Source organism: Sminthopsis crassicaudata, chromosome 1, assembly GCF_048593235.1.
Source record: "Sminthopsis crassicaudata isolate SCR6 chromosome 1, ASM4859323v1, whole genome shotgun sequence".
In the NCBI taxonomy this organism is placed as follows: domain Eukaryota; kingdom Metazoa; phylum Chordata; class Mammalia; order Dasyuromorphia; family Dasyuridae; genus Sminthopsis; species Sminthopsis crassicaudata.
The window spans coordinates 576,022,408-576,049,229 of record NC_133617.1 but is presented as its reverse complement, the minus strand read 5'-3'; the positions used below and the strand labels follow the sequence as shown (position 1 = coordinate 576,049,229).

Below are 26,822 nucleotides of genomic sequence, written 5' to 3'. Positions count from 1 at the left end.
CCATGTTGTTAACCTCTTTGTTTTTTAAGTTTGGATTTGTTTAGTATTCTTTGATAACAGCAGTAAGAAAGGAGCTTTATAATCTATAAGAATAACTGTCATTTTGGCATGGTACTCAATGTTCAAATATCTTAAATACAATCAGTGGAGACAAAAACAAAAAAAAACAAAAACAAACAAAAAAAAAAAAAAACCAGAAATTAGAATTGCATTTTTAGACAAGGACAACATAGTCATTTGCCTTGCCTGACTATGCTTATTTGTTACATGGGTTTCATTTTTCTATTTTACTTTTAAATTAAGAGGAGAAAAGAAAAAAAATACATATTAGTTGAAAATCAAAATAAAATGAAAAAATCATCTTAAATCATCTTTTACCATTAATAAAGGCTATTTTAAAAACTATTTTACCTGATACTTACTCAAAGTTAGTTTCAGGTCCTTCACTCTCTGTGACCTCCTTTCCAGTAATATCAGGAGAACTGCACTCATCTTTTCCTATGAGATTCTAGAATATTGTAAAATGTTAACCTATTTATACTTGATAGTCTTACCAAAATAAGCTTTTAAAATTTAATTCAATGGCTAAACATAAGAAACACAAGAAAATCCCATACAACATAATGAAAATTTATTAAAAAAAAAAAAAAACCTGACACCATTATAATATGGTATGATAACATTTTAAACAAATGCACCGGAACTTAAGACATCCAAATGTAACTTTCCTTCTAAGGTATCAGAGGCTTACTCAAACAACATTTACTAATCACTTAGTATTTTTCTATGTGCTAAGCTAAAGGCTAACGATACCAATTCAAAAAATCAAACAGTCCCTACTTTCAAAGAGTTTACACTCAAAGAAGGAAAACATATATACATCTATAAGTATATGTTGAATAAATATAAACAGAATACAAGATAACTAAATATAAGTCATAGAAGTAGGGCACTAACAGCTGGAATGATCATATTAGGTTACATATAGACAGTGATAATTGAACTGAATATTGAAATGAAGGCACTCTAAAAGGTAAAGTGAGAAGGAAGTGCATTCCAGGCACAGGGGAGGACTAATACAAAAGTACAAAGACAGGAGAGCCCTAAGGAACAGAAGGCTCATCTGAGTAGCCAGCACGATGTAGGGAAAAGGAATAATTCAGAATAAGGCTGGAAAGACAGGTGGGATTGTAAAGAACTTTAAAAGCTAAACAGAGACAACAGGGAACCCTGAAATTTAATGAGAAGAGGAATAACAAATGGTCATATTTGGTGCCTAAAAAAATCATTTTAGCAGCTATGTGAAGGATAAACTGAGGAAGTCAGACAAACTTGAGAAGATCAATTACTTGTGTGAGAAAGAATAAATTGGGTATGAAAATTTTAGTAGAGGAAGAAGTAGCAAAATTTGGCAAATGATTAGATATTTTGGATGAAGTAAAATGAAAAGGTAAAAATAAACCAAGATTGTAAAGCTGAGAGTCTGAAAGAATGATGGTGGCTTTGACAAAAATAGTAAAATCTACAAAAGAAGTGAATTAAGGGAGAAAATTATGAATTTTGCTTTATATACAGTGAGATAGAGATGCCTCTAAGATATCCAATTTAAAATGTCAAATAGATAAAAGACTGAAGTTCATTGGTCTGTATCCCAAAGAGATCATAAAACACTAAAAAGGACCCAGATGTGCAAAAATATTTGTAACAGCCCTTTAGTAGTAGCAAGGAATTGAAAACTGAGTGGATGCCCATCAGATGGAGAACAGCTGAGTAAGTTATGAATAGAATATATTGTTCTATAAAAAACAATCAGAAGGATAAGAAACAATCAGCAGGATGATTTCAGAAAGGCCTGGAGAGACTTACATGAACTGATGCTGAAGTGAAGTGAATAGAACCAAGAGAACATTGTACTCAGCAACAAAATTACATGATGATCAATTCTAGACATGGCTCTTTTCAACAATGAAGTGATTCAAGCAAATTCCAACAGATTTGTGATGAAGAGAAAAGAACTATGGGGACCGAATCTGCATCACAACATAGTGTTTTCCCCTTTTTTGTTGATGTTTGCTTGTTTGTTTTTTTTCTCAGTAAGTACTCAGAAAGTACAGGACAGATTCAGGTGGAATTAGGAGTTGGATATGAATGAGTCAGAAAAAAAGAAAAGAGAATGAAATTTACCAAAAAAATCAAAAGAAAAAAAAAATAATCAGAAAAGAATAGTGTCAAATACATTAGGGAGGTCAACAAGGAAAAAGACTATGAAAAAAATGACCAAAATAGGCAACAACAAAGAGATCATTAGTAAAAGTAAAGAGAGTTATTTCACTTGAAGGATGAGATATCAGGAGATTTCAATAAAAAGTTGAGGAAGAATAGGTTTACAATTAATAAATGATGAAAGGATATGAACAGGCAGTTTTGTTTTCAGAAAAAGAAACCTAAATTATATATATAACCATAGGAAAAAGGAAAAGAAATGATGGTGAGAGAGTACATACAATTTTTTCAAGGAAAAAATGAGAAGTATGGGTATACCTTATTGATATTTTTTTTAAAGGTTAGAGGAGAATTATATACATTGAAAGTCATAGGAAAAGAACCAATACAAAAAGGAGATGGTGAAGAAAGGAGAAAGAAAAATAGTGGTAGCAACTTGGTAGAGAATATGGAAAGAGATCATGAAATCATGCAAAAGGACCTCAGCAGGGGTTGTTATCAGAGTGAGAAGAAAAAAAGGGGAGAGAATGATATAAAAGGGGTTTTAAGATAAAATAAAGAGGAAGAAAGTAAGCATAATTCATGACTGGGAAAGAGATGGGCAGTGTTAGAAGTAAAAGATCACTTGATATCAGACTAGAAAACAGTATGCAATTGAAATGTTTAACTATAGGACTGAAAACAGGAAAAGAAAAAAGGCAAGTTAAAGTAGGCATGATAAAGTACCACATGGTAGATGGATTGAAGTTTACAATGAAGACAACGCAAAAAGGTTTAAGAGGAGATAGAATAAAAGGTTATAGTAAGAAAGAGGAATGTTAAGAGTTTTTGACCAAGATGATATCCAATTTGTGACCACCCCTCTTTATGATGGAAGCTAAGAAAGTCATAAGAAATGAAAAAACTGAGGAATCAGAAGTTTAGGAAGTTTGTGGCAACATCAATATTACTGTTTAAGTCTTAAGTACAGGGTATTAAGTTTTAATAGCTTAAAACTACACTAAGGCTTTTAGAACACTTTAGAAAGTAAACAGCAAAAGAAGACAGTGGTCCAAATGCTGAACTCCTTGAGAAAGGCAGAAAAATGTCCAGATGGTCAGTATAAGACAGGTCAAAAGAATATTCAATCATGTCCATTTCAAAGAAGCAGCAGTTGTTAAACATAAAATCTGAGTGTTTCAAGGATTGTTTAGACACTTAGACACACACACACACACACACACACACACACACACACACACACACACACACACACACACCCATATTATGTTGGTGGGTACTGAGTATAAATGAAAGTTTAGCCAGTACTAGAGATAAAGGCCAACGATTTAGAGACATCTTGGGGCAAGACAGATTTCAGTGAGAACCAAAAGACAAAAGAAAGAAGAGAAAGAAGCCCAGAAATGAAGGGAAGCTTGATGCCTATAGAAAAGCAAATCCAGAGGGCATGGGAAGGGAAAAACTGAGAAGGATAGGGATGAGAAAGGAAAGTGGACATTGACAAGGTAGCTTCCTCTTAGGTAAATAGTGTGTAAGTAACACAGAGTTGGGAAAGCTAGATAGCTTAATGGATAGCAATAGATGGAAGATGATTTTAATAATTATATTCACAAAAGTGGTATTTCCTGGAAATATCCAAGGCTATTGGACTTTAAGTGTTCTGTGTGTGTCCTCCAGGTTTGTGTGGTAATGATGATGCCATTTCTCAAAAATATTCTTGGAATAATATTTTCAAAAATGTTTTCAGAAAAAGTTCACAAACTATACAACTAATATATTTCCTTTAAGATTGGCACATCTCAATGCAATTATAATAATCCCATTATAATTCATTTTTATGCAAAAAACAATATTATTTAAGTTATCAGCTGTGGTTAAATTTATTTTTGGTTATTCCCTAAAATGATATTTATTTTCAAATGACAAACATTGCTATCAGGAAGTTTCAAAAATGTCTTCAGTAATGGTAATATTAGAATAAGTACTGTGATTCATCTAGAAAACTATCATTTGGATTCAAAAATTACAATATAATGGTTTTTAAAATATATAATATTATTTCAAAGTCATACTGCAGGCAGTTTAATCAACAATTTGGGAAAAAAAATTTGTCATTTATTTTCAACTTAGTCTCTCCTGTCTCTCCCTATTCCTTACCTTTTCAATATTTTCTGGAAGTTCTGGAAACGAATTTTTGCTCTCTATTTCAATTTCCTTTTCAGTAGTTTCTGCTTTTTTTCCAGATGGTCTTAACAAGTTGGGTTTAGGTCTTAGGGGACGCCCTCTCACTTTGGGCTTGCTGGTATCAGTTTTTTTCAACTTCCCTTTAAAAAAGAAAAAAAAAATTAATATTTAAACTATATTCAAACTGACGCCAAAGACATGTAATTATAGAAAATAATGCAAAAAACAAAGTTATTATAAAAGAGACAGTCTACTGAAATATGGTCTCATTTTAAAGAGGTATAAGATTGTAGAATGAATCCCTAATCTGCCCCTTAATATCTGTGTGACCCAGGTCAAATCACTTAACATCTGTTCTATTATTGGTACAAAATGGATAATGATACTTACACCATCTCAGTCAAGCTGTTATTGTGAGAAAAGTATTGACCAGAAAAAAAAAAAAAAAAAAAAAAAAGGAAGAAGAAATAAAAGAGTGATTGAAATGCCTTAAAAAATACACATAAGGAAATAAAAGGTCAAGAAAAACAAATAAGCAGAACAGTCACAACTATAGCATGGTGAATTTGACATAACCTTTTTTTTTTTTAAAAAGCCATGTGAATTTATGGTTTCAAATATAATACATTTTCTGCTCTATTTTTTATGGAAAAAATGTTCTCTTTTTTAGTGTTCATTAAATTTAGAATAGAAAAAATGTCTTTTTAAAGATAATTAAACTCATGAGTTTTTATGACACTCTTTGAGAACCACTTTAATCAGTGATACGTAGCTTCTACTTTTTAATCAAATGAGTGGATAATGAGTAAACTAGAAGTTACCATTGACATCAGGGTTATCTATATATTCTACTAGTAGAATCTAATAAATTACATCAAGTCCCAAATCCTCTTTAGTTTAATCCATGCAGTACAAAAGACTAGTCTAACTATCCACATGCAAATAAATAAATGTACCAAAAATGGGTGAGAAATCTCCACACATACACACATCCTACCACAATCACTACCACCACCACCACATGCAAAGGATTTTCAAGGGTCTCAAATTGTAGACTTCCACAAAGACTCTGCTCCTTCCCTTCATCATGTCCCCAGTGATGTTACATAATTACATACAATAAAACACAAAAAAAATCCCTAAAATGGCAAATGGGAAGGTGGATTATAGACATAACTAAATTGTACCATGTAACTAACAACTTGGAAAAAAGAAATGGCATAAAATATATAGTTTCGTGTCAGTGGAAAACAGTGTTAGGCTGCTCACCTAGTCAGAAAACTGTCCAAACAATACAACAAGCATAACTGGATTATTAAAAAAAGAGGAAGGTCTCTAGTATGTTGGCAAAGTAACACTAATGGGGGGGAGGGGGAGAGACAGAAAAAGATGAAAATATCTCAAAGGATCAGGATGTGCAGTGATGGAAAAAATAACCACATGGATAATATCCTTGGTTCTACAAAATTCAGGAAAGGTAAAACTGAAAGCCAAAACACTTAGGGCTTAATGTCTTATAAAGGCACTGTTATAATATATATATAATAATTTACGAGGAATGATATGCCTATTCTAGAGGATCTAAAGATAAAAACAATGGCAGAATTCCATATGCCATTAACACATTCACTTAATTGCAAAAGAAACACACACTGAATGTAACCCTTGGAAGTGTCATGCACATTCAACACGTAATTTCTCTTCATCTTGTAATTTCTTCTATAAAAAATACTTACAGGAATTTAATATTATCACTAATTTTTCCTCCTATGTTGCTCTCAATTTCAACAATCTGAAGCAATTCTTTACTTTTCACTTTTGAAGGAGACAAATCTAAAACCTCTGATTCAGATGATTCAACTGCAGCTACTGATGTGGCATCACCTTGATTACTGAAAAAAAAAAAAAAAAAAAAAAAAGCATAGTGAGAGAGAAGTGGTAGTATTATACTTTATCAAACACAGACAATCAGAGGTCATTACAGCAAGGAAATTATAAGAAGTGTGAGGTTCACACTTGAGAAGATGATCTCACACAATTATTTAAGAAATGCAACTTGATATTGTTCCTATAGCTTTTTTGTACAGTATTTTCAGTGAATAACATTCAAAATTGTTCCTAATTAATACAATTTGTTATAGAGTGTACCTATTTTCTAATTTTACATTCATTCAAAAATACAGAATAACACAGTCTACCACATGAAAAATGCCATCTACATCCAAAGTCTATAAAGACTGAATGTGGATGAAAATATAGTATTTTCATCTTTTTTTGTCTGTTTACTTTTTTTTCTTATGGTTTTTTTTCCCTCTAGGTTTGATTTTTCTCGCACAACATGACAAATATAGAAATATGTTTAAAAGGATTTTACATATTCAACCTATACCATGCTGTCTTTGGGAAAGAGGAAAGTAAGGGAGAGAGGGAGAAAAAAATCTGCAACACAAAATCTTATTAAAACAAATATTGGAAAATGTCTTTATGTGTATTTAGTAAAATTAAATACTATTGAGGGGAAAAAAAATGTCTATCACCATCAAAAATTTACATGAGTTTTACAATTGAAATGAAAATTGATTTAGCTACTAAAATAACAAAAAAATGAAATTATTAAAGCAACCTGTATTATTTGTTTGAATGGAAAGTGCACCTGAAATTCATATGCAAAGAAAAACTGAGTTTCCTTAACTATATTTTAAAAAAAAGATCCATCTTCAGAGTAAGTAGCTACTACAAAGTTAAGTCAAACAAGCTTTGTTCAAGAGAGACCTTAAGAAGTAGCAAAATATAAAATGATTACCGCATGAGGCTGAGTGTTCAAATTTATATATATACAAAGTATCTGAAGCTATACAATCAAGAATAAATTACATTATGTGTAATGTGTGACCATAAAATAATATGGCCATTTCCAGAAGCCAAAAAAGCAAACAAAAATCAGTGTATATCTATTTTTTAATGTAAGAGCCCGAAACCAAAAGGATAAGAAATAGGAATTTAAGGAATTGGCCATTGATTGGCATTAGTTGAAACACATATAAAAGAGCATTAAGTGACAGAAAATACTAGGTAGTAGATGTCTTCCTCTTCTAGATAATACTAGAAGACATTTTGGAGAAGTAGAGCTAACAATCACAGTTCTAAACCTACATTTCAAGTTCTAACTCTTCACCACTCATTGAAAACAAAATGCAATCAAATCCTCCCACTTTTCAAATCAGGTGGCTATGTGCAGAAGTAATCAAATTTTATTTTACTGGGGCAGCTAGGTGGCGCAGTGGATAGAGCACCAGCCCTGAATTCAGGAGGACCTGAGTTCAAATCTGATCTCAGACACTTAACACTTCCTAGCTGTGTGACCCTGGGCAAGTCACTTAACCCCAGCCTCAGAAAAAGAAAAAAAAATTATTTTACTTTACTGTTCACTTATTTTAAATGATTTAAATAACAAACCATGCACATAAATCCAGCATAATGTAGAACTAGAAAAGCAAAAGCAAACTTTTTGTAAACATTAAAATTACCTTGCTAAAGAGATGTACTCAGTTTCTTTCTCATCATTTTCACTCAATGGTATGCAAGCATCTAGGTTTTCTAAATTGGAAACTTCCAAGTCTTTATTACATTCATCCCCATTTATTACAGTTACCAAAAGTTGACATTTCTCTATTAATAAACAATGATAAAAAATGAATGTTATTTTCAAAACATGAGAAAAATTTTCCCAATAATTTTTTTTTAAATAAAGAAGCATCTTCTGATGGTGTTACCTATCAGGAGTATAAAATGTTTCTAAGCATATAACCTGAAAAATACTGAATATTTAATGATTGATTTATTCAATAAAAAAAAATTTATCATCATTAACCACATATAAACCACCATACTAGGACTCTCTTAAAATCTAAATGCAGAATTACAGTAGAATACTAGTTATCTTCTTATAAAACATAACTTGAGTAAAAATAGTATTTTTTAGGTGCATGACCATCAGTAAATGACTCAACATTTCTGCATTCTAATTTCCTTATGAATAAAATAAGAATGATACTTGGCTACCTATCTGAAAGGTTATCAGGAAGCAATTTACAACCACTTTGAAAATCAAAAAGAACAAATAATATAACTGTAAGCTATTAGTATTATTTTACCAGGCAATACCCATTTACTCTGAAGGCATATCTAGATGGACCAACTATAATTAAATTAGTGACACAAATGACTTGTGGTTCTTCTGATCTGTTACTCTTCTTTTATCTTTATGTCTCAAGCAATACACATTTTTAACTCATGATGGCAAAAACAATGTCTGATCTATATCTAATACTTTCACTTCCCCACCTCAATCTCAAAGTAACTAGTGGTAAAAACATGTAAGTTCTAATAAGTGTTGTTATGCTTCCGATGAAGATCATTTCCAAATGCCAATCCATCTCTGTCAAAACAATAAGTAACTTGGACACAATACTATGAATATAAATCCACACTCAATAGTCATTATTTAACAGGAATTATTCTAAAGCAAAATTATTTAGTTGCACAATAAAAACTGCATAACCTTTAACTTTACTCTAGATCAGTGGTCCTCAAACTTTTTAAATAGGGGGCCAGTTCACTGTTCCTCAGACTGTTGGAGGGCCCGGACTATAGTTAAAAAGAAAAACTCACACTCTGTCTCTGACTCTCAGCCCATTTGCCATAACCCAGCAGGCCGCATAAAGGTCCTCAGCGGGCCGTAGTTTGAGAACCCCTGCTCTAGACTTCTGCTAAAAATTGTCACTTACTCTTATTTGGTTTTTCTCCTTTGGGAGTGTCTGAAGGACCAATGGCCTCTTTTAAAAGATTTTCTGCTTCTTGCTCATCAGTATCATCCTTTTTCTTCCTTTTCCGTTTCTTTCTGTTTACAACAGACTCTAATACAGTCTGTCCAGCTACATTCAAAGACTGGTCATTCTCTTTCTCAACAATTTCAGCATCTATTTCAGTTCCTTCCACGTCTGAAATTCTAGCATTCAAAGAATCATCTGGATCATCACCCACTTCACCAATGGCAACTCTATTTACTAAAAACAGAAATATCTATGAATTTCTATTTTCACTTTCAAACTGTAATATATATACATATATATATATATATATATATGTATATATATATATATATATTTTTTTTTTTTTTAAGGCAGGCTAATTGCCAATTTTAAAGAAAAAAAAAAAAGGTAAAACAATGAAATGAACATAAAAATGAAGCAAATCTTCTCCACATCAGAACAGTAAATATTATTTAAACATTCTGCATACCAGCTCCTGGTTTTAAGAGTAGTCTTGATATAAAACAAATTGTAGTGAATTGAAGTTTCTTGCAGATATAGATCTGTGAGCCTATGAACTAAGAATGTTCTAAAAGGAACTTACTAAATTAGAATTAATAGATTTTAGAATTTATCAATGCATAATTGATGTTATTTCTTTCCATATAGGTGGCAAGAGAAAAATAGCTAAGAATTATACTATGAAATGAAGTATGATATTCTCAATACTATTTCCACAAAAAGACAACAAAGTGGAAGAAGCACTTGTGAAAACTTTGGATCTGGCCTTAATTCCATCACTAACAAGATGTTTTGACCTTGGTGAAGATACCTGAGTACATCAGGTTCAAATTCCTCAGGCGTAAAATAACCTTCTAGCTCTAAGATCCTATGATTTCATTATTTCAGCAGTAGATACTATGAAAGGACCAATAAGTTTATGTAGAAATAATTTGCTAACAAAAACCAAAATTCCCTTTCAGATGCCAGCAGTAACTCAAATGCATTAATGACATAAAACAAATCTCCTAAAATAGAATTAAATTTTTGTTAAAAAAAAAATAAATTAGAATCAAATTCAGAATAATTAAAAGAATGCTTCTATACCAAAAATCAGTACAAAAGTATTTTGATATGATGTTAACATATATAGGCCTATATAGACAATATATGATACCCATCATACTCTATGATTTTAGAATACCACTTTAAAATATATATGTATCAAGTTTGGTAATAAAATGTTCCAAAAAATATTTAGGGAACAACTCCTATACTATACTACTCATAAATAACTATAAAGTCAAAGAAAAACCAATTACCCTTTAGTTGAATGCTCTGATCCTATGTTCCCAACTTACACAACCAGTTATAAAACCTTAGACACAGCCAAATCAATATTATTCCATATTCTCAGTTGCAATAAATACCATTTTGTTTTTTTCGAGGCTTAGAAGACTTCTTCTCTTTTGTGCTTTGATTTTTTACAGTTTTCTGTTTTCTTTTCTCCTCTTCAGCAAGAACTTTCTCAAGCAAACGAGCAAAGAAATTGAAGTCAAAGGGACGTTTTTCTTCTGTCCAAAATAAAATGTTAAAAAAAATAATTTTAGTCATGACTTTCAAAATATTCTAAAAGTTAAGATAAATACATTATCTAATGAACTCAGGGCATGCCAAAAAGCCTACCCAGTTCCACCTGCCTTCCTGCTACTATCAACCCTCTAATACTATAGGAAATACAACCTGATAATGACAAAAAAATCAACTGGGTGGCAGAGGGATTAGAATGTTGGAAGTCAAGAAGACCTAAATTCAAATCTAGGCTCAGATATTTACTGTGTGACCATGAGCAAGTCACTTCACCTGACTGCCTCAATTTCCTCATCTATAAAATGCTAATAACAACAACTCTCTCCCAGTGTAGTTGTAAAGATCAAATGAGATACTTTTTGTAAAGCACAGTTTCTGGCACACTAGCTACCATATAAATGCTACTTATTGTTTATTACTTCTATTATCACCACCATTATCATTATTATTACTATTATATCCCTTTTAGCAGCATTGGGAATAATACACAAATTAATGTAAAAGAAAATCATGAAAGAATGAATCCAAAAACAGTGGCATTAAAAGAATCATAGTTAGAATTCCAATGATTTATAGGTAGATCTGGAAAGGGCAACAAAATATCCTGAACCAAATTCTGGGTCACTTTTGATGCTTTTAGTTGCTATGGGTGGTGTGGTTATAGTCTAGTCTTAGAAAAGTGACTTTGATCTAAGAAAAAACTTGCTGCCTCATAAAGTCAATCACTACATTGTATCTTTATCAAGTTCTCAATACTAAACATCCTAAATCAGTCTTAGGACTAAATGTAAAATATTCTTATAATCTGTAATCTTATGAGTCTATTCCAAAAGTTCCTAACATGTTCTCTGGCAAATTGAATCAGATGATTTGAATTTGAGTCCTAATTTTACTTCCTTACTATTTTTATGTCAGCCTCTCTGGGCTTTAGTTTCTTAACTATAAAATAAGAAAATTGGCCTAGATGCAAAATAAAAGTTAAAAAAAGTGCATATTAAAAAATTTAGATTTGAATGTACAGAAAGAAATTAACTTAAAAAACATATTTCATTGATGACTTTTCTCTTCATATCACAGTCATTTCAATACTATTTTCCTTATGATAAATAATTAAGCAAAAATAATTGATAAAGAACCTTGGCTGACGATGCATATAGTATTTTGTCATATTTGTTTTCTACCTTTCTGCTATGAGGAAAAAGATATGATCGATATCTGTGCTATTATTCACTGGTTGACTTTTTTTTTTTTTTTTGCTATAATGATTACATGATTTTTTTTGGTTCTTCATATTTTATTCTGTATTACTTCATATTGATCATTCTACATTCCTCTTAATTCCTTATGTATCATTTTCTACTATACCTAATTAACTTTTTTTCCCCAGCGGCAAGTTTTATAAAACCTCCAAAATGGAATAGACCTGAGATTACCTAGTCCAACCTTGCAGAAATTCTCTCTGTAAAATAATCCTAACAGGAGAATTCAGTCTTTGTTTGAAGACTTCCAATAATAAGAAATTCATTATCTCCTAAAGTAGCCTATTCTACTGTGGGATATCTTTAATCTTAATCTTTATCTTTAATCCCCAATTATACACAAATAAATACTGCTTTAATCCCTTTGGAGTATATTTAATCCTCTGTGGCACAGCATTCCAAGCTCATATTAGTCTGATCAGCCATCATCAGACACACTGATGAAATTTTGGTCTTCTTAGAGAATGAAGACCAAGCAACCAATCCCCAAGGAGAAAGTTCTGAACATTTAGACAAAATTTTGTCTACCAAAAATTTTCATTCATTTCTCTTACCTATGTCTTCTGAGGCCAAGGAAAACAAGGCCAATCCCTCCAAGAAAGCCTTTCAAGCACTTAACTATAACTATATAATGTTATCCTTGCTCTCTTCCAGACTTAACTGCTCCAGTCCCTTCAATTGGTAAGGCTTGACTCTTGGTTATCACCGCATTAAACATGCTGCTTTGTCCCACCACTACAATAAGGCACTCAGATCTGAACATGACATTCTACATGTGCTCTAAGGTAGCCTGAGATTGTGTTCAGTGTTTTGGCTGCTCTATCAATGTTACTGACCAAACTGAATTTGTACTCCGCTAAATACTCAAATCACATAACCTGCTGCCAACTTCCACAAGCCTTAATTATACAACTAGTTTTTATAATCCAACAAGGATAGGGCTTTACACTTATCCTATTAAATTTCAACTAAGTAGATTTGTTCCATCTGTCCTAGAGATCTTTCTGAGATCTGGGCTTTGTCACCCAACATACTTTCCCTTACCTACCTAACAATATACTATTCTTTCCAATTTTATGAGCTCACAAATAAAATAAGTGCAAATAGCACTAATGTCTTTAAACAAATCACTGATAAAAATTTTGAGAATTCCCACCAAGGACTGATCTTTAAGGCTCTCTGCTAAAGGCTAATTTTACTTTTGACCTCAATCCATAAAATACAATTCTCCAAACATCAAAGGCACTATCAATGAACCCACATCTCTCCATCTTTCATAAAGCTATCACAAAACATTATTAAATGCTGTCTGGATTCAGGTATACTAAATTTATACTGCTTCCCTTCTCAACTAATTTAGAAAATTAAAATGAGGACTGGCTGATCAGTTTTCCCTTTAAAAGCTCACAAAGTGTTCATTTAATGAAGTAACTCTAAAATTTTTCAAGTATACATATAAAATGTACAGATCTTTAAGGTGAAAAATCAACTTTCTCTACTTTTGGAGCGAAATCAAAACATTTCATTTGTTTATTTTTAATCCCACTGTGCCTGTCTTCTTTGCCATGATTTTTCAAAGTCCACTGTTAATATGTCAATGATTGTATTGACAGTAATTTTCTTAACGGTCTAGTAGACATGTACTACAACTTGAAGCTGGTGTCATGAAAAGTGGTCTTTGGTCCCGATGAACTGTTTCAAAGCCCAAAGAATTTTAGCAACACTGCTCTCAAAATAACATACAGCCAAGTAAACCAGGCTGTTCAGGTCTCATCCTAGACAACACTGAAAATTCCCAAAGGACCTGGTTGGGTATAGGGGAGAAGGAGATGTATCTTATTTATTGTCTCCATGTACATTAATTTTTTTTAATTAAGTATATATTCAAAACACCTTAAAAATATTTTTATAGCAGTATTAATTTGTATTTCTAACAGTACAAAAGGCTTCTCAGGTCTCTCCAAGAGTGTCTCTGTTCTGTCTAAATTCTAAACAATACCCCAATACTTAAATACTTAGCATCTTTGCAGTTTTACCATGTGGAACACTTCCAAAGGAAAAAAAATTCTAGGTAAATCCTCAGACACAAACCTTAAATATCAAAGAGCATTGAAGAGAAACAGCAAACATTCATATATGGAAAAAAAAAAAAAAAAGCTACTACTAGGATGTTAGTGCCACCATTTCTTCCTCGATCAAATGAGAGAGAACTTCCACTGCAGTAATTTTAACCAATGACTAACACTTATATAATCAGACACTTCTATGTATCAGGTAATATAAAACAAGGAAGAAATCAGTTGTAGTCCTAAAATAGCCTACAATTAGTGTTCAAGCCTTACTATCAACCTCTTCGAGTTTGGATCCTCCATCAGCTTATATAGTACATGCTTACTGTATCATATGTTCAAAGACCTCCTGAGATCTGAATAATGTTTCTATATTCAAGGTATTTGTCTATTCCAATCAGCTTTAATTTGAAATGATCTGTTTTATTCCAAAGCCTGTGTCAAATAAATTTTTGTTTACCATGTGTTTTGGGGTTAGAAACTCCTAGATTGGCTATATTCTAGTAGTACCCACATCTCTGAATTATTACAACAAAAAAGTCTACTTTGAAATAAAGTTAATAAAATATAAGGCTTATTAAAAAGGCTTTCCAAATAACATGAATTTTTTTGAAAAGTAAAATACTTACGAAATGCTTTATCAATTCTCCACCCATTTGCTTTTTCCTCACGTTTAAATTTATTCTGTGAAAATAAAATAAAATTTCATCTGTGATTTTCATTTACTAGAAAGAAAGCTAAAATTAGGGAGCATGGGGTGGAAGGGATTTGGACTTGATGATCTTTAAGGTCCCTATTCTATCAAAGGTTAAAGAAAAGAAAGATATCTACCTAAAGAAAAAGGGGAAGATCTCACCTTTACAAAAAACTAAGTTAAGATACGGTTTGAAAAATGTGTAAGATTGTGATGGGTGGAAACAGTGATGCAGAAGTGGGAAAAAGCAATGAATGCTAAGGGAAAAAAAGTGGTCCAATTTATCAGAAGCACTGAAGAGTAATAGGAAAAAATACTAGGATTATAAGTGAATAGCAGAATGTAAAGGAATGAATGTAAAAGTAAAGGTTTAGATTTTATTTAATAAACAAGAAACTAACACAAGATTTTCAAGCAAAAAACAATATGGGCAAAGCTTTGCTTGAGAAAACTTAAAGATAAATGTGAAGATTTGAGATCAAAGAAAGCAATATCAGTTAAGAAGTACTGGGGGGTCAGCTAAGTAGGACAGTGGACAAAACACTGGTCCTGGAATCAGGAGGACCCGAGTTCAAGTCTAACCTCAGACATTTACTAGTTGTACTATCCTGAGGACAGTAGCAACTACTATCCAACTCTATCTCCCAAAAGAAAGCATTAAATAATAGGTAAACAATAGGGTGGCAACAACAGGAAGAAAAAAGAAGCAATGATTTAGAGTCATTGTGGACACACAAATTAACAGACTTTGACAACTATCATTGAAAACTATTGAGTTAATAGGATAATACTTCTATTAATAAAAAATAGGAAACTCAGAAATAGTTAAGCAAATTAAATAAAGAAAATAAAGAAAACCCACACAAAAATGCTAGCTCATGCCATAAACATACTATAGAACTCACTCTAATATTAATCCTTCCCAAAACTTATCATTATGGCAGGCACACAACAAAGAAGTGACCCTCAAAGACTCTTCCTCTTGTACAGATGTATTCACACAGTGAACACAAAAAGTTAGAATTTTCTAAAAAAAAAAATTATTACAAATACCATGTCGATTCCATTCTATCCTGACTTTAGAGAAATAGTACCGACAATAGATATGAGGGTACTACCACTCTCTTCTAGGATTGGAAGTAATGTTACAGTTGGCCTCAATGTCTTGGGGTGATAGATAAGAGTAGAGATGGCTGAAACAGGGGCCAGGCCCCAGAATTTTGGTAGAAAGGGTCTAAGCAGACTCCCAACCACTCACTTATTGAAAAACTTAAAACAAAAAATACATACTGAGAGAGAGTGGGGAATAATGAAAACTATAGAGACATGGAATGAGGAAATTTGGCTTTGGATACAACATGTCATTTTCTCATTTTGTTACTATGGGCAAATTATTTAACCTCTCTGATGCCCAACTGTCTTATATGTAGAAATGTAGAAATAGTAACTTGTATGTAGCTCATGAGGTTGTTGTGACAAATAAGACAAAATATCAATGTCACATCTCAATGCCAGCTATTACATTATTATGGATAATGCTATTTAAATGCTGTTGAATGAATCTGTTTATATTATATATTTTTTTAAGGCTGAGAAACATATTTTTAATATAACAGAGCAAATATAAAAGAAATTAATTAAATGAAACATCAAAAAAAAAACAATAAAAACCAAAGATTAATAAGAAAACACATTAAGTACTTCCCAGCCCCTTTTGTAATTATCACCATAGCTTACATTCAATTTTACCTTAATTTCTATTCTTGCTCTGTGAGGAAAGAGTTGGCCAATCATGGAAAAGTCTGTTCCTACCATACTGATAGCTAAAAAGAACATGTCTGTTTCTGTTAAGACAAAGTTTCAGAAAAATTATAAATTAACTTCAATATCTGAAAGTAGAGAAATTATAAATAACATGTATACAACAATATTTACATATATATAAATAGATCTTTTATTTAAAGCTTTCTGCCTTAAGTCCTTAATATCAGCAATCATAGAAAATACCTGACACAAAGTAAAATTCAGGCACATAAAAAATATCATTTTATAGAACATTCATAAAACCTAATTATATAGAAATGAAAAAGATATTCAAGATGTTATTACAATGAAATTACTTTAAATACAACTTAAAAGATACTAATCAATCAAGAAATATACAGAATGTAAAGTGAAATGCAAGGTAATTTTTACAAAAATAAAGGAAGAACTAAATAATTCATTAGTTAAGCAAAACCAATGTAATAAAAATCAAAGATAATAAAATCCAACAAGCACTTAGTAAATAGAAGGCTAGGTGTGCTAGGTGTCAGTACATAAAGATTTAAAACCAATAAATTGTTCCTGCTCAAAGATTCTTGTAGATCATGTGACATGACCTAAATCTTAAAACAAAGCCAGGAATCGTAAAAGGTGAAGGTAAAAATGGAGAGCATTCCAGGCAGTAGGTAAAGCCTGTATAAAGGCAAAAATATGAGGAAATATCTTTTTCAGGAAAAAACAAGTAAACCAAACTAGTTGAAATATAAAGGCAGGACACAGTGGGGAGTAAAGAAATCAATCTTGAAACACTGGCTAGAATCAGATTATAAATAACTTTGAATGATAAAATCTGTCTCTTATTCTAAAGGAAAATAGGAGTCACTGGAGCTTCTTAAGCAAGGAAGTGATATGATCACACTTGTGCTTTAAGAATATTTTACCAACTATGTGGAAATTAGGTTGAGGAGGGAAGAGATAAGACAGTAGTAACACTAAACAAGAGGCTAATGGGTGCAGATGGAAAATCTGAACCAGAGTAGCCAAGAGGAAAAGAAGATCTAGGCAAATCTTGCCCAAATGGGAATACATTAGAATCTTTCCCAATAAATACAAGAGTAAAATAAGAAGACCTTATCTCTATCATTTGACATAGTTCTGGAAATTCTAAAAGCAATATAAGAAGAATGAGAAGAGAAAAAAATTAAAGGAGTAAAAGATAGGTAAAAAGGAAATGAAATTATACTATTTACTGAAGATAAGATGGTTTATTTAGAAAATCCTAGGGAATCAGCAAAAATATTAACTGAGACAAGGAATATTTTCAGCAAAAGATGTAGACTCCAAAATAAATAGCACTTTTGCATAATGGTAATAAAATTCAAGTGAAAGGGCAGGAAACCCCATTCCAAATCTCTACAATACACATGAAATATCTAAGGACCGATCTGCCAAAATAAATAAAAATCTCAATTGACTAGACAACAATAGAGAACAATAGGAGAGGGAAGAGATAGGCATCAGTAATACTAAAGAGGAGTCTAATAGGCACAGATAAAGAACCTGAACTAGAGTTAAGGTGTTAATGGAGAAAAGGGGATAAAAAGATCAATAAAAACAACTGCACTTAAAATTCCATTGAAAAGGGGCAGCTAGGTGGTACAGTAGATAGAGCACCATCCCTGAATTCAGGAGGACTTGAGTTCAAATCTGGTCTCAGATACTTAACACTTCCTAACATGTGACCCTGGACAAGTCACTTAACCCCAGCTCAGAAAAGAAAAAAAAAATTCCATTGAAAAACAAATTTATAGCTGGGTGACCCTGGGCAAGTCACTTAACCCCAGCCTCAGGGAAAAAAAAAAAAAGAAAAACAAATTATTAGCAAAAACCACTCTATATGACAAATACTGATGAGAAAACTAGAAAGCAGTCTGGCAGAAACACTTCCAGGACCAACACCTTACACAATGTTTCTTAATACATCTTAAATGGGTTTTGCTGTTGTTTATCAGTCGTTTCAGTCATATCCAGTTCTTTGTGACTCCATTTGGAATTTTCTTAGCAAAAACACTGGAGTGGTTTGCCAATTCCTTCTCCAGCTCATTTTACAGATGAGGACACTGAAGCAAACAGGATAATAAGCGTCTGAGATCATGAATTCAGGAAGATGAACCTTCCTAATTCCAAGCCTGGCATCACTATACCATCTAGCTATCCCAATACATGACCTTAATGTGAAAAATCATATTATGAGAAAAATTAGAAGACAAGCAGATCATATATAACTGACAGGAGACATATTTTTAACCAAACATGGAATAGAAGAAATTATAAAAGATTAAAAATATATATATATATTTTATTATATGAAACTGAAAAGCTTCTTTCTACACAGTCAAAATTAATGCACTTATATTAAGGCAAGGAAAAAATTTTTGTAGAATTTTCTGATAAAAATTTGATATCCATGAAATGTAAACAATTAACAGATATCTAAAGAAGTTCAAAAGCTATTCCCCAATAAATAAGCAGCCAAAGGATATGAACAATTCTCAAAAGAATTACTATTAACAACCATATAAAATCACTGTAAGAGAAATGCAAATCAAAAAACCTCAAAAAACCGCAAAGATGTCAAAAGATAAGAATAGTAAAAATTGGAGAGATTATAGAAAGATAGTGCATTGTTGGAGCTTTCGATCAGTATAATCAATTTGGAAAGTAATTTGGAATTATACAAATAAACTGACTAAAATGTCCATAACCTTGGACTCAGAGATTCCACTAACAGGTTTATAATTCAAGAAAACCAATGGTAATTAAGTATCAATATACATCAAATTATTTTTAGCAGCACTTCTTGTGATAGAAAAGAACTGGAAACAAAGTAGATAACCATCAATTAAGAAATGGCTAAATTATAGTAAATTGATGTAATAGAATATTACTATGCTATAAGAAATGAAAAATGTGATAAAGAAAAAAGCATAGCAAGATCTACATTTGATACAAAATGAAATAAGCAGAGTCTAGAAAACAATATATACAAAGATTACAATATAAATGGATCACCCAAAAGAATGAATTTGCAAAATTACTAACAAATCTGGCTCAAGGGAAGAGATATGAGAAAGCACCCATATTCCAGGGATAGGAGGGCCACAAATGTGATACATTACACATAATTTCCAACATTTTTTAATGTACTTACCAATTAAGCTAACTTTCCCCTCATCTTTAAGTATATTATTTATTACAGGTGATAGATTTTAGGAAGTGAGGAGGAGGAAAGATTGTAGGGGAAAATTTTAGTCATATAAGAAAAAAAATCAATAAAAACTTATTTTGAAAAGTATCAAGAATATATATGATCAGAAAAGTAAATAGGTTTAGAGGTTCTGTAACACTATCCTCTTCTAATCTATTTTGACCTGACTTAACCACTCCTCTACCTCCTTGAGTAGATCATCATTGATATCCCACCCCTATTTGTACTTAAAAAGTACATGGCACATAGGGCTCCAATTTGGGATTTCTTGACTTTTTTTTATTTCCTGTGCCAGAGAACATAGATATAAATTACCTAGGAAAAGCACTAAAGAACTATAATCTATACTGGTGAGGGCATACCCATTTCAGTGAGAATAGAGATCAAAGAATACATGAAATAATACATGGGACAAGAGAATACATGGGATAATCTGTGAAACAGGCTATGGAAATATTTTGTTCCAGTAAACTATTTCAATTAAATTGTTTATTCAAGAACAGGAATTCTTAATTTTTAAGTATCAAAGACTTCTTCCAGCAGTCTACTCAAGCTTATAGATCCATTCTTGGAATGTTTTTAAATGCATAAAATATAATGCAAAGGATTGGAAAAGGAAATCAATTATAATGAAATAGTGAAATATTTATCTTTTTTTTTTTTTTTTTTTTTTGGAAAATGGAACAAGTACATGAACTCCAAGTTATGTACATATGTATATATGTGTATATGTGTGTATATGCATACTTATACACACACAACAGCAAAATTGGCTGAAATTCTTATTTTTTCAAAAAACTTTCACAATAAAAATAAAAGACATAGTTTTATGGGGGAAAGTAGAATAAAGTTTTAAAAATTATAATAAAAGTAATAAAATAAAATATAAACTTTTCCTTGCTTTCTGAATGGGGGTCTACAGAGGAGAAAGTACTGGCTTAAAAATAAAATAAAGCTAAATTTGAATAAATAAAATAAAGGAAGTCAGTATGAGCAAAGGTAAAAAAAGAATTAAGTAGTTAATAAAGAATAAAGACTTAACTAAATTATATTTTATTAGTAGAAACCCAGCTAATTTAGAAAAATCCAGAAACATAACCTAAAAAGTATAATATAATTATATTTTGCTTAAAAAAAATAATAATTTTACATCTGCCCTGAGATTACTTACTTCAGAATAACATTTCAACATCATGGTTATTTTCTTTTAAAAACAGCATTTATTTTAGTGAGAGAGAATCATACTATTCTAGGACTCTAACAACATCAATGGAAAATGAATACATTAATACCTGGAGCATATTAACTTATTTTAAGCTAGTCCATTTTACAATAATAAACAAGAGTAAAATGGAAAATGAATGACTTCTATCTTACAAGTATAAATGTAAGTTGAACTTACATGAACCCATCATTAAAAAAACTACAAGTAAAACACAACAGTAATTTTACCAAATAAATGATCATCAAAAAAATTCTATGAAAGAGTTAGATATTTACTGCAGTCCTAACTTTAATTATACTTATAATTTATACTGTTAGATATCACACTGAAATGTTTCCATATAAGCCCCCTTCAACTGAAATAGAATAATGATTACCTTTATTTGACCATGGTTTGGAGTAATAATTTTTCCTAAAGCTGGAATATGTAGTTGTGGAACCTCTTTCAAAAATGGGATCATTTTCTTCAACAACACATGGACCTTTTGTCCTTAAAACTTCAACAGTTAAACTGAAAGAAAAGCATTTTGAAAAACTTGAAGAATATGAAGCCTAAAAAAGAATTGTCATTTTTTAATTACCATGACAAATTCATGCATAAAAGCATGTTTCCTTAAATTTGAATGCAAATTTTATTTAATATTTATTCTCCTTAGCTAATATTTAATGTGCAACAAGAAAATGGTATTTACACACATATATTGTATCTAGGTTATATTGTAACACATGTAAAATGTATGGGATTACCTGTCATCGGGGGGAGGGAGTGGAGGGAGGGAGGGGATAATTTGGAAAAATGAATACAAGGGATAATATTATAAAAAAAATAAATTTAAAAAAAAAAAAAATATATATATATATACATATATATATATATATATATATTTATTCTCCTTATAGTTATTATGACATGACAATGTTGTTTCCCTTATTGGTAGAATTTACAAGTAAACATTGTTTCATACACTGTATTTGTATATCAAAGGTCTACCATGGCATCTAGAACATAGAAGGTACTTAATACTTGGTGATTACATTTACACATTTAAATTCAGTTTACATTATTAACTACAAGAATAATTCATAAAATACTTCAGAATCCAGTCAAAAGAAAAATTCTATTGTAAGAACTCATCATCATTTAATATTCCTTTCAATATATATTTATTGTGCTCCTACAATGTAGTTCCAGAACATGAAGAGCTCAGCATAAATTTAGCATCATTACACTAAGGGGAAAAAACCTAACTAGATGGCCAATTAGTAATGTCATTTTCATGTATAAAATGCAACATAATTAAAATTTCCAGAATGGTATCTCACTATATCCCAGTTGGTACCAATAATATTCGTACAAATTATAGTTTATGTAGATAAAAAAGCTGGAATACAAAGAAGTTAAGTTACAGTAGCCCATAATGGTTTGACTACAGAGTATAATTTCTCCTCTGTTCCAAGAACACCCATTTTTTTCTTTCTTTACCTTTCTTCATCCAGAATAATAGATCCATCTTCTGCCACTTTTACACGAGGAACAAGTAAAGGACCATCATTGCTCTCTTCCTCCATTTCTTCAACCTCATCTTCAGCATCAGGAATATTTTTCTCTTCTTGACTAAAATATGCCCCAAAGTAAAAATAGTTTAACTCAACTTTAGCAATAGCATTTTCTGATCAGTATGAATTTATAAAAATTTATATTACTAATGTCATCTTTCATTAGAAAGATTAAAAGTGCAATGTATTTCTAAGAACATGGTTTATAAAAAGCCCTCACATTATACTATAATTAAACTTAGGTAGGCAAGTGTTTTCCCAGTCCAAAAAGACCATTTATCCTTTGTGAGCAGTCTTAACATCAGTACTATTGTGAATTCCCTTAGTAACTATGAAATTAACATAAGATCATTTTTTAATAGAAAAAAAAAATGTAGATGAGCGTTATGGATATTGGGATATCAGGAAATTATACAACTTAGTGGATGAGTTTCAGGCAAATCAACACATAGTGTACCATTAATGGAAAGTAATCCAGCCATTTTGGATACTCATTTGTAACACGACCCTAAAAGTGTCTAAATCATACTAATCAGTGGGATTAATAATACCACTACTACTAGACAGCCTTCCAAAGAGATCATCCAAAGAACAAAAAGACTAATATGTACAAAAGCATTTGCAGCAGTTCTTTCTGTAGTGGAAAAGAGCTGGAAACTAAGAGGATGTCCATCACTTGGGGAATGGCTGAAAAAGTTATGTTAAATGAATTAATGGAATTTCTGCCATGCCATAGAAAAATGACAAAAGGCCAGTTCAAAGAAATCAGAGATTTGTATAAAATGATAGAGTGAAATGAGCAAAACCAGATAACAATTTATACAAAAACGACAGACAACTTCGAAAGACTTTAAATAAAGCAACTTTGAAAGACTTTAAATCAGTGCAATGACTAACCATGACTCTAGCATGACTCATGACTAAGCAATATTCTCCTGATAAAGATATGATATTCTAAAGATAGACATACACAAACCGTGTATATTTATCTTGCCTGTGCTTATTTGTTAAGAGTTTGGTTTTTTTTCCTCTTCTAATATTTCTAGGCAGAGGGAGAAGTTGAGGAGAAAGGAGTGATGAGAATGACAATTAAAAAAAGGGGCTACTGAAACATTTTTAGCAATGCCCAGAAAAAAAGAATATTTAGATGAATGCACAAAAGAAATTTCAAAAGTAATTTGTGGAAAATATTAATTTTTTTTAAAGTATACGATAGAGAGTCATGGCTTCATATATACAATCCTTCTTTGTGTTCTGTTGTGTATGAAAATGATGGAGGAATGATAGAGAGATCCATCTGCCTCCAGAGAGAGAGGACTATGAGGACTTAATGTGGATCACAACATAGTATTTTCATCTTTTTCAGGTTGTCTGGACAATTACAAGGTGAGAACTCAGGTTGACTTGACAGTTCTCTGGCTCAGACCTTTGGTTTGGGCCTTTAAAGGAAGTTTACACCACGGGAATTCTAAGAGGAGCAAGTTCATTGGTTGGAGTACTTCTTCCCAGAAGCCCTTGCATTATCCCACGCCCATTCTCTGGGAGGATAAAAAGAGGCAACATTGAGCCTGGAGAGCAGTCTGGATTGGGGAAGGACAAGAGCTGGAGGAGATTCGGAGCCAGGATTCAGGAAGAAGAAGAGGCTGGCTGGAGGCTCCAGAAGCCTCCCAAGAAACCTGCTCATAGAGGAAAAGATTATACAGAAAAGAAACCTCCTCCCAGAGAAGGATTACAACTGAGAGACGATAGAACTTTACAAATTGGCGCCCAACGTGGGGCAATGACTTTTGCTTATCCTGACAAGGACTTATTCTGAGCCCTTCAGAAGAGCTAGAATGGACCATAGCAGTTATTTGCTTGCTTGTTTTTTTCTTTCTCATTTTCTTTCTTTTTTGATCTATTTTTTCTTGTGCAGCATGATAAATGTAGAAATATGTTTAGAAGAACTGCATGTATAACCTATATTGGATGATTTGCTGTCCAGAAGAGGGGGAAAATGAAAAGAGAAGGAGAAAATTTGGAACACAGGATTTTGCAAGGGTGAATGTTGAAAACTATCATTGCATGTATTTTGAAAAATAAAAAGCTATTTTTTAAAAAAAAGGAAACCTGTGCATATTTGTTTTTCTTCCCAAGTTATCTTTACCTTTCTAAATCCGATTTTTCTCGTGCAACAAGAGAACTGTATAAATATGTACACATATTTTGTATTTAAGACATACATGTTTAACATGTATGAGACTGCCTGCCATCTAGGTGAGGGGGTGAAGGGAAGGAAGGGAAAAGTTGGAACAGAAGTGTTTGCAAGCATCAATATTGAAAAATTACCCATGCATGTGTTCTGTCAATAAAAAGCTATTAAAAATAATAATAATAATAATAAAAAAGACAGGCAGGAAATAAACTGTGGAATAAATATAATAGTTTAACTCACTTTGTAAAACAAATAATGCTGGGAATTGCTGGCATGTAAGTTCAAATTTTAAAATAAAATTAAAAAGAAATGACAGTTCCCAATAATTCAGCTAATTATCCCTGCTTAAATGAAAAGACCTCCATTAGTTCTAGACCTCATCATGCTATAGCAATGACCCAGAAATTTAAAGTGTGACAACAGCATTCATCACTAACATTTTAGAAAGCAGTAACCTTTCAGAAAGCATGAGCCCAAAGATAAAATATTTTCATCATCTGAGGTCCAAACTACCTAAGTTCAGACTCACCATCCAGATGATCTTAAAGTCATATATTTTTTTGACCACAGTAATTCTCAAAAGTGTTATTTCAAATTATAGAAAAGTTTTCGTTTATGTAAATGGAAGGAGTATTCACACTAATAAAACCATAGACCTTGAAAAAGAATGAACAGAACCAGTAACTCTTGTGCTATGACTTGCTGCTTCACCTTTTAGAGTAACTGTCTGGAAATTAACTACAAAAAAGCCAATGGAAAGATAAGGGATAAAAGCCAAATGCAAGATAAATCCTGAAAAGCATTCTATAAAACTGCACAAAAAAACTCTTGTTAACCACCCAATAATCCATCTTTTAATTCCCCCAAAACCCTAAAAATAAAAACTTTAGTATGAACTAAATTTTAAATGCAAAAATGTAAAAATAGTTTTCCACATCAATTTAAGTGATTATTATATTTGTTAATAATTCTATTAAGTAGAATCTAACCAACTACACTTGACTTTAACACTAAAACAACTTTTTTCCCTAAAACATGTATTTTTTAATTTTTTTTCTGTTTATACATGTATATTAACTTTTAAATACATAATTCTTTATGAATCATATTAAGAGAGAAAACCATGACCGAAGAAAAAGAACAGAAAAAAAGTGAATACCCCATTTGTTGATTTACATTCAATCTCCAGAGTTTTCTTTCTGGATGCAGATGGTGTTTTCCATCCAAAGTTTATTGAGATTGCCTTGGATCACTAAACCACTGAGAAGAACCAAGTCTTTCATAGCTGATCATTGCACATTCTTGCTTCTACTACATACAATGTATTCCTGGTTCTGCTTGAAGTAATTCTTTTTAAAAGCATACATAAAAGAAATTTTCACAATTAAAAAAAGAAGCTTACTCTTTAGTTTGCACTGGTACTGCAGATTTTTCACTTTTTGCTTCTTGTTCCAAAGAAGACCTAATAAATATATAACAACAGAAATTTGAACAATTATTACTTTTAATTCTTCTTTTAAAAGATATTTAATAGAGCAACTTTATATTATTTGTCAAATCAATCAATTAAAAATACAGTGCTATCTTTGTCAGTGAAGAAAATGAGTCCCAAAGACATGCTTTTTCATACACTTTGTTATTAGATAGAAAATAATTTGAAGGAAGCACAGAGGTGTGATCCAGGAAGCTTTCAGTAATGTGCCCTTTTCTATTTCTTTCCCTGCTTGCAAAGCAGGGTAGGATTTCTTTGCCTTCTCAGTAAGTATTCCTAACTCTGTCAATTCAGTACCAGCTAGTCATGGGCCAGCTGCCTATGCCCTAATGTTAAGAGTGATTTTCCTGACCCCAAAGCCATGGCCTTCTGATACCTCAAAATATGGTCTCCCTTTCAGCTATAAGCTAGGGTTCTAGCCCACTGGGAAGATCATTCAGGCTAATTTTGTTAAAAAGAGAATTCCCAGAGGATATGTTCTTTGAACATCACT

General features: G+C 31.7%; 1 protein-coding gene across 1 annotated transcript in view; it reads right to left on the bottom strand.

Moving 5' to 3' along the window:
* BDP1 (BDP1 general transcription factor IIIB subunit) overlaps positions 1 to 26,822 on the bottom strand; it is a 91,774-nt gene that overhangs the window by 50,568 nt on the left and 14,384 nt on the right. Inside the window, 11 exon segments of the mRNA XM_074282203.1 lie at positions 423 to 508; positions 4,381 to 4,542; positions 6,140 to 6,299; positions 7,935 to 8,076; positions 9,195 to 9,473; positions 10,649 to 10,792; positions 14,766 to 14,820; positions 16,580 to 16,674; positions 21,464 to 21,597; positions 22,570 to 22,701; positions 26,240 to 26,299. Of these exon segments, the coding sequence (XP_074138304.1) occupies positions 423 to 508; positions 4,381 to 4,542; positions 6,140 to 6,299; positions 7,935 to 8,076; positions 9,195 to 9,473; positions 10,649 to 10,792; positions 14,766 to 14,820; positions 16,580 to 16,674; positions 21,464 to 21,597; positions 22,570 to 22,701; positions 26,240 to 26,299 (1,449 nt within the window).